This window comes from Lasioglossum baleicum, unplaced genomic scaffold (assembly GCF_051020765.1).
Source record: "Lasioglossum baleicum unplaced genomic scaffold, iyLasBale1 scaffold0090, whole genome shotgun sequence".
Classification (NCBI taxonomy): Eukaryota; Metazoa; Arthropoda; class Insecta; order Hymenoptera; family Halictidae; genus Lasioglossum; species Lasioglossum baleicum.
The window spans coordinates 92,014-101,927 of NW_027469150.1; the positions used below are offsets into that span (position 1 = coordinate 92,014).

The following is a 9,914-nucleotide window of genomic DNA, read 5'->3' on the forward strand; positions in this document are numbered from 1 at the left end:
TTATGCGTTATGCGTTATGCGTTATGCGTTATGCGTTATGCGTTATGCGTTATGCGTTATGCGTTATGCGTTATGCGTTATGCGTTATGCGTTATGCGTTATGCGTTATGCGTTATGCGTTATGCGTTATGCGTTATGCGTTATGCGTTATGCGTTATGCGTTATGCGTTATGCGTTATGCGTTATGCGTTATGCGTTATGCGTTATCCGTTATGCGTTAGGCGTCACGCGTTATGCGTTATGCGTTATGCGTTATGCGTTAAGCGTTATACGTTATGCGATATGCGTTATTCGTTATGCGTTATGCGTTATGCGTTATGCGTTATGCGTTATGCGTTATCCGTTACGCGTTACGCGTTATGCGTTATGCGTTATGCGTTATGCGTTATGCGTTATGCGTCATCCGTTATGCGTTACGCGTTATGCGTTAAGCGTTATACGTTATGCGTTATGCGTTATGTGTTATGCGTTATGCGTTATGTGTTATGCGTTGTGCTTTACGGGTTATGCGATATGCGTTATGCGTTATGACTTTTTCATTGAGCGTTATGCGTTATGCGATATGCGTTATGCGTTATGCGTTATGCGTTATGCGTTATGCGATATGCGTTATGCGTTATGCGTTATGCGTTATGCGTTATGCGTTATGCGTTATCCGTTATGCGTTATACGTTATGCGTTATGCGTTATGCGTCATTCGTTATGCGTTATGCGTTATGCGTTATGCGATATGCGTCATTCGTTATGCGTTATGCGTTATGCGTTATGCGATATGCGTCATTCGTTATGCGTTATGCGTTATGCGTTATGCGTTATGCGTTATGCGTTATTCGTTTAGCGTTATGCGTTATGCGTTATGCATTATGCGTTATGCATTATGCGTTATGCGTTATGCGTTATGCGTTATGCGTTATGCGTTATGCGTTATGCGTTATGCGTTATGCGTTATGCGTTATGCGTTATGCGTTATGCGTTATGCGTTATGCGTTATGCGTTATGCGTTATGCGTTATGCGTTATGCGTTATGCGTTATGCGTTATGCGTTATGCGTTATGCGTTATGCGTTATGCGTTATGCGTTATGCGTTATGCGTTATGCGTTATGCGTTATGCGTTATGCGTTATGCGTTATGCGTTATGCGTTATGCGTTATGCGTTATGCGTTATGCGTTATGCGTTATGCGTTATGCGTTATGCGTTATGCGTTATGCGTTATGCGTTATGCGTTATGCGTTATGCGTTATGTGTTATGCGTTATGCGTTATGCGTTATGCGTTATGGGTTATGCGTTATGCGTTATGCGTTATGCGTTATGCGCTATGCGTTATGCGTTATGCGATATGCGTCATGCGTTAAGCGTTATGCGTTATGCGTTATGCGTTATGCGTCATGCGTTATCCGTTATGCGTTATCCGTTATGCGTTATGCGTTATGCGTTATGCGTTATGCGTCATTCGTTATGCGTTATGCGTTATGCGATATGCGTCATTCGTTATGCGTTATGCGTTATGCGTTATGCGATATGCGTCATTCGTTATGCGTTATGCGTTATGCGTTATGCGTTATGCGTTATGCGTTATGCGTTATGCGTTATGCGTTATGCGTTATGCGTTATGCGTTATGCGTTATGCGTTATGCGTTATGCGTTATGCGTCATGCGTTATGCGTCATGCGTTCTGCGTTATGCGTTATGCGTTACGCGTTACGCGTTATGCGTTATGCGTTATGCGTTATGCGTTATGCGTAATGCGTTATGCGTTATGCGTTATGCGTTATGCGTTATGCGTTATGCGTTATGCGTTATGCGTTATGCGTTATGCGTTATGCGTTATGCGTTATGCGTTATGCGTTATGCGTTATGCGTTATGCGTTATGCGTTATGCGTTATGCGTTATGCGTTATGCGTTATGCGTTATGCGTTATTCGTTAAGCGTTATGCGTTATGTTTTATGCGTTATGCGTTATGCGTTATGCGTTATGGGTTATGCGTTATGCGTTATGCGTTATGCGTTATGGGTTATGCGTTATGCGTTATGCGTTATGCGTTATGCGCTATGCGTTATGCGTTATGCGTTATGCGATATGCGTCATGCGTTAAGCGTTATGCGTTATGCGTTATGCGTTATGCGTTATGCGTCATGCGTTATCCGTTATGCGTTATCCGTTATGCGTTATGCGTTATGCGTTATGCGTTATGCGTCATTCGTTATGCGTTATGCGTTATGCGTTATGCGTTATGCGTTATGCGTTATGCGTTATGCGTTATGCGTTATGCGTTATGCGTTATGCGTTATGCGTTATGCGTTATGCGTTATGCGTTATGCGTGATGCGTCATGCGTTATGCGTTATGCGTTATGCGTTATGCGTTATGCGTTATGCGTTATGCGTTATGCGTTATGCGTTATCCGTTATGCGTTAGGCGTTACGCGTTATGCGTTATGCGTTATGCGTTATGCGTTAAGCGTTATACGTTATGCGATATGCGTTATTCGTTATGCGTTATGCGTTATGCGTTATGCGTTATGCGTTATCCGTTACGCGTTACGCGTTATGCGTAAAAACCAAAAACTGTTACACGAACCCTTTAGGGAACTGAGGATCCGTGAACGATAAATGCGTTGGACTCGCGTGAAGAAGGACAGGAGAAAATTCGGTCGGAGATTGGATATTCGTGAGAGGTTTCAGTCAATCGTTCCACCCGCGTGTTACGGTTCACAAAACAAGCACTTTATTGTTGCTGAGGCTACGGACGCACTTTAACCCGAAAGAACAGAGCTCGCAGGGGAGATTATTCTACGTGTTTCTCGCAGAGGAGATTATCGGTCGTTTTTGAAACTTGCTCGTAGCTATTATATAATTCGCGTGTGTACTCGCAGAGGAGGTTACAACGGAACGCGCCTTTAAACTGGCTGGGGGTCCTATTTACCGGTAATCGGTGGATTCCCCCACCGTACACACATACGGGAGCTCGCTTCGAGGTGAAGACTCGCCGCGGTGCTGTAGGGACGACGAGGGGGGTGGTCGCGGCGCTGAATCATACGAAACTGTATCGTTCGCGTTTAACAAACCGCCCGCCTTGCGCGGTCGCGCAACAGAAACGGATAATCTATATATCTCGAAGAGCTCCCCATACATACGTACACATACACACACATACTAACTATTTACAATATTTACAATGTTTCGGATGACGACACCTGGGCCGACGGCCGGCCGCGACTATTATGTCACGTAGGTCGTGACGTCGCACGCTCGACAACATTATTCGGGGGGTGCCTTCAGTTGTTTACTGGTAACTGGCAGACACGAGTGATGGGTCGTTTATATGTTGAGGACGCGGTCTTAACCTCCACCACTCGTACGTGGCCGTCTTTACCTGGGAACGTTTTTACGACCCTCCCTAATTCCCATTTGTTAGGAGGTAGTAGGGGGTTGTCCAAGAGGACTACCGCTCCTACAGTCAGATCCTTTTGTTCAGTTTGCCATTTGTACCGCGACTGCAGTTCCTGCAAGTACTCGCGGGACCATACGCGCCACAGCAGTTCGTGGAATTTTTGCACTTGTTGCCATCGTGATAAGTGCGTTGTCGGCTCGTCAATCACGGGAGGAACCGGACGTGAAATCAGCGGACTACCGGTTAAAAAGTGCCCTGGCGTAAGGATGTCAAGACACTCTGGGTCGTCGCGCACCCGAGTAATCGGACGCGAGTTTAACGTGGCTTCCACCTTGCAAAGCAGTGTGGACATCTCTTCGGAGGTTGACGCGAACGACCCCATGATACGACGAAGATGATGCTTGGTTGACCGGACTGCGGCTTCCTGCATTCCTCCGTGATGAGGAGCGCCCGGGGGATAGAACTTCCACTGAATAAGAAGAGTGGAGCATCGATTTTTCAATTCCGGCGAATTTGTGACTTCGACGAAGTGTCGAGCGAGTTCGTTGGACGCGCCTACGAAATTCGTGCCATTGTCGCTAGTGATCGTCTGAGGAACACCACGTCTGGACGTGAAGCGGTCGAAGGCTGCGAGGAAGGCAGCCGTGGAGCAATCATCAACCAACTCTAAATGGACCGCGTGAGTAGCAAAACAGATAAATACTGCAATGTATTTTTTATAAGTTCGCTTTCCGCGCCCGGGTGCGTCTCGTACTTGGTAGGGACCGGCGTAATCGACTCCAATGTGAGAGAATGGAGGGGACGGACGGCAACGTGACGTCACGAGGTCTTGCATTACCTGCGTTGCAGTTTCCGCCCGCCAACGCGCGCATTTGACGCACTTATGAATCACGCGACGGACCGAATTACGCAACCCTAGGATCCAATATTTTTGTCTTGTTGTGTACGTCGTGATTTGATTTCCGCCATGCAAGGAGAGAAGATGCGATTCCCGAATAATGAGGTCGGAAACGTGATGTTTCGGCAATATCGCGGGGTGCTTCGTTTCCCAAGGCAGAAAGGAGTTTCTGAGCCTCCCGCCTACGCGTACGACTCCGCATTGGTCGATGAAAGGGCTGAGCGGCAAAAGCGACGAGCCACTGGTCAACGGTTTGTTCCGCGCGAACGCGGCGATTTCGGTTGCGAACGAGCTGCGTTGGATTATTCGCAGTATTGTTATTTCCGAATCGCGTAGCTCCGAGACGGTGAGGAACGAGGGGGGCGCGGTGCTTGTTTGCTTTCGCACCGTGTTTATAAATCGCCGCACGTGACAGAATACGCGGATTAGGCGTTGCCAGCTAGAGAAGCGAGACAGAGCATCCCAATCTTTGATTGTGACCGTATTATGTACGGCGGTTTTACATTTTTCCTCCTCCGTTTCGTAGGTCTGCTGAACGGGCCAGTCTTCTTCGTCCCTCTTCAACCACGATGGACCCTCGATCCACAGCGTCGATGACAGCAGTGCTTCTGCACTTACACCACGCGAATTCAGGTCTGCAGGATTGTAGTGCGTCGGCACGTGTCTCCAGACGGCATTCGGCAGTGTGGAGTGGATCTTGGACGTCCTGTTGGCCACCATGGTCTTCCAAGCTGCTGGGTGTTTCCGCAACCATGCGAGGACAATCGTGGAGTCCGTCCAGCAAACTGTCTTCGTTACCGGTATCCCGATCGAGTGGGTCACGTGAGCGGCCAATTCAGTTAGCATGACGGCTCCGTTTAACTCGAGGATAGGGATAGAGACAGTTTTTATTGGAGCTACTCGCGATTTAGCTGTGAGCAGCGTGGTATGCGTTTCGCCGGTGAGCGACGTTACGCGGGCGTAAATCGCGCATGAAAAGGCGGCACGAGATGCGTCGCTGAATCCATGTAGTTGGATTTCGAGTGAGTCAGGGGCGTACTGGATCCACCGCGGGACCCTCATTGCGGTTAAAGCACGCCAGTCCATACAGAAGAGGTTCCAGGTTTCGCGGGTGTCGTCCGATACGCAGTCATCCCAGCTGATTCGTTCGAGCCATTGTTGCTGCATCAAGATTTTGGCTCGAACAACAATTGGAGACAACCATCCTAGAGGGTCGAACAACGTCGCAATCTCCGAGAGCAATTCGCGCTTGCTCATCTTCTCCTTTCTGACCGCCAGTTTTTGTAAGTCAAAATAGAACGTGTCGTCCGAGGGGATCCACCTGATTCCGAGGACTTTGAGTTCCGAAGCATTGAATATTCGCAGATCCACCGCGTGTGAATGTGTGGCTGCGGGAATATTTCGCAGGGATTCGGCATCGTTGCCCGCCCATTTTCGCAGATTGAATCCGCCTCGAGACAACAGCTGACAGACTTGTATTCTAGTCTGTTCGAGCAGCTGTTTGTCCGGCGCGCCCATGAATACGTCGTCGACATAAACACTGTTGCGAAGAATCGGGGACGCGAGGGGGTATTCCGAACCTTCCAACTTGTTTACTTCTTGTATAACGCGCATCGAGAGGTACGGGGCGCAGGCGGTTCCGTAGGTTACCGTATTCAATTCGAACGTCTCGAGATTACCGGTAGATTCGCTTCTCCACAAGATGCATTGATATTTGCGATCTTGTGGGTGGATGAGAATTTGACGGAACATTTTCTCAATGTCCGCCACTAGAACATATTTGTGGATTCGCCACGCTAATAAGATGTGAGTGATATCTAACTGTAACTTCGGACCAGTAAGTAGGATGTCGTTTAAGGAGTATCCGCTAGACGTTTGGCTCGACGCATTAAAAACGACTCGGAGCTTTGTAGTCAAGCTTTCCTCTCGGAGAACGGCGCGATGTGGAATGTAATTCCTGGAACGGTCGACGCCATCGAGACGGTTCATGTGGCCGAGCGACTCATACTCGCGGATGAACGCATTATATTCGCATTTTACCGCCTCGTTTTCGCGTAGTTTCCGGGTCAGACGTGCCAGTGACGCGGTGGCTCCTCGGAGTGAATCTCCGAGGAAGTCCTCGGGGACCGACTTGAGAAACGGTAACCGCACCACGAATCTGCCGGTAGCGTCGCGCGAGTAGGTTTTTTCGAAGTGCCGCTCGCATTCTATTTCCAAGGGAGTGAGGATACGCGTTTCAGGGACCGCTTCCGTTTCCCAAAAACGAGTTAACGCACGTTCGAGTGGATCCGTGATTGTCCCGTGATGCGTGGTAACCGCGACGCGATGGTTTTCCGGGGTGTTGATGCATCCGGACAAGATCCAACCGAATACCGTATTTTGCGCAATCGGTCCTTGGTTACTGGGGAGTCGAACGCCAGGTCGTAGAATTTGCGCGAAGATATCCGCGCCTAGGAGCAATTCGATACGTTGCTTTGATGCGGGCTCGGGGTCCGCGAGCGCGAGATCGAACAGGGCGCTGTAATTTTCCATCTGGATCGCCGGCGGCGCGTACTGCGTTATACCGCGCACTATGAACGCACGGGTTAACAGTGCTGGTGACTCCTGTTTGGACGAACCTATCTGCAGTTGCACACTATAATCAATGGTGCTTGTTCGTTCGCCGCCGAGACCAGTCACGGAAATCGGTGCTCGGACTTTTTGTAAACGTAGCTGCTGTACAAGATTGGTGGACACGAACGAGGATTGAGACCCCTGGTCTAATAGCGCGCGGGCTAATCGCGACTGACCGTTGGGCGCGAAAACTTTGACCATTGCGGTAGCCAGTAGGACAGTCTGAATGCCATTCGGACTGGCTTCGGCGAAATGTGTCGCAACGTTACTACCGATTTCTTCTGAATTCACGGGCCGCGCAGGGGCTTGAGCCGATAACGGTGTCTGAAGAGTGGTAGACGCGTCTAATCTCGAGGGCTGGACCGAAGATGCATGGTTTCGGTAACCACTCGTTTTGGGTCTGCTGAGGGCCCTGGATTCTCCGCGGTGCAGCAATGTGTGGTGCTTTTCACCACACTGTCTACACACGTTTGTGCTCGGGCAATTCGACACGGTGTGATTCGCGCCGAGGCAATTTATGCACGCGTGTTGACTTTTCAGCGTCTCGAAGCGCGCTAGTGGCGAGAGGCTACGGAACATGCTACAGTCGCGGGGTACGTGCGCTTCTTTGCAAAGAAAGCAAGTAGGAGACGGCCTACTTTCTTCAATCACGTGCGCGTTCGTTTTTTGTCGTAACGGTTTCGCAGGACCCGCGGAGGATTGTAGTTGTTGCGTCGGTTGATTGGACATCTTAACCGCCGCGGTTTGTTCTAAAACAAACTTTTCCATCGCCGCGTATGTTGGGTAGGTTCGTGCATCTCCGAGGGTTTTGTTCCACTCCGTTTCTAATTCGCGGTCGAACTTGCTCGAAACGAAATAAACGAGATGATCCTCTTTCGTGCCTCTACCTAACTTGTACAACGCCTCGAGGGTGTTACGATAATGAATCGTGAACTGATTCAGCGAGTCGAGCTGCGACAATTTGATCGATTTCAAGGAATAAAGTTTTTGCATCAGCGTATGTACAATGACTCGTTCGTTATCGTAAATTTCCTTGAGACGTGTCCAGCCGATCTGGAAGTTCGCGTCCGTTACATCGAGGTGCTGTATCGATTCTAGTGCTTCGCCCGACAATGCGCTAAGCAAGTACTGCAATCGTTCTGAGCCCGTCAAGGTTTCGTTTACAATTACCGCGGAATTGAATCGCGATTCGAACGATTTCCAACGCGTGTAATCGCCGTCAAATTTCGGGAGTTCGATCCGGGGTAATTTAACATGCGCGGGACGAGTTACCATGCTAGCTGGAAACGCCATAGATGAATTCGCCGCAGGGGGTGTGATGGGGGGGCGTAGATGGGCCAGCTGCTCCCGTAGGTAGGACCAGCCATCAAGGTACGCGTCCTCCATCCGATCCATTGTTCCGGCCTTGAAGTAAGGTAGGTCTTCTTTCGTCCGGTCCGCTTTCCGGTACGCTTGGAGGTACCCGTTGAAAGAAGTAATCTGGGTCCAGGTCTCCTGATACATGGTCAGCCTGGTGTCCAGATACTCCACGGTGTAGTTGTCGACCCCTTTTTTCTTCGTATTCGCCAATATTTTCGTGAGTTGAGCAAACGCCTGTGTTTGCCGCTCCAGCACCGCTTCGAAGGTCTCCGTGACACTTGTATTCATGTTCACAGCGTGTTTTTACTTTGAAAGTCACGAGACCCGACACGAACGTTTGAAATGGACGGTTGGTTTCGCCTCTAACGTTTTCCGAACGATCCAGGTTTCTTCACTAATCCGGCTCGAAGGACCAAAAACTGTTACACGAACCCTTTAGGGAACTGAGGATCCGTGAACGATAAATGCGTTGGACTCGCGTGAAGAAGGACAGGAGAAAATTCGGTCGGAGATTGGATATTCGTGAGAGGTTTCAGTCAATCGTTCCACCCGCGTGTTACGGTTCACAAAACAAGCACTTTATTGTTGCTGAGGCTACGGACGCACTTTAACCCGAAAGAACAGAGCTCGCAGGGGAGATTATTCTACGTGTTTCTCGCAGAGGAGATTATCGGTCGTTTTTGAAACTTGCTCGTAGCTATTATATAATTCGCGTGTGTACTCGCAGAGGAGGTTACAACGGAACGCGCCTTCAAACTGGCTGGGGGTCCTATTTACCGGTAATCGGTGGATTCCCCCACCGTACACACATACGGGAGCTCGCTTCGAGGTGAAGACTCGCCGCGGTGCTGTAGGGACGACGAGGGGGGTGGTCGCGGCGCTGAATCATACGAAACTGTATCGTTCGCGTTTAACATTATGCGTTATGCGTTATGCGTTATGCGTTATGCGTTATGCGTCATCCGTTATGCGTTACGCGTTATGCGTTAAGCGTTATACGTTATGCGTTATGCGTTATGTGTTATGCGTTATGCGTTATGTGTTATGCGTTGTGCTTTACGGGTTATGCGATATGCGTTATGCGTTATGACTTTTTCATTGAGCGTTATGCGTTATGCGATATGCGTTATGCGTTATGCGTTATGCGTTATGCGTTATGCGTTATGCGATATGCGTTATGCGTTATGCGTTATGCGTTATGCGTTATGCGTTATGCGTTATGCGTTATCCGTTATGCGTTATACGTTATGCGTTATGCGTTATGCGTCATTCGTTATGCGTTATGCGTTATGCGTTATGCGATATGCGTCATTCGTTATGCGTTATGCGTTATGCGTTATGCGATATGCGTCATTCGTTATGCGTTATGCGTTATGCGTTATGCATTATGCGTTATGCGTTATGCGTTATGCGTTATGCGTTATGGGTTATGCGTTATGCGTTATGCGTTATGCGTTATGCGCTATGCGTTATGCGTTATGCGATATGCGTCATGCGTTAAGCGTTATGCGTTATGCGTTATGCGTTATGCGTCATGCGTTATCCGTTATGCGTTATCCGTTATGCGTTATGCGTTATGCGTTATGCGTTATGCGTCATTCGTTATGCGTTATGCGTTATGCGATATGCGTCATTCGTTATGCGTTATGC

The 9,914-nt window shown here is 49.1% G+C and overlaps 1 protein-coding gene across 1 annotated transcript; it reads right to left on the reverse strand.

Moving 5' to 3' along the window:
- Positions 1–3,278: 3,278 nt before the first annotated feature.
- Positions 3,279–8,552, reverse strand: LOC143219897 (uncharacterized). The gene has a single exon (XM_076445704.1). It carries the CDS (start codon positions 8,550–8,552, stop codon positions 3,279–3,281), a length of 5,274 nt encoding a protein of 1,757 aa, XP_076301819.1.
- Positions 8,553–9,914: the final 1,362 nt, after the last annotated feature.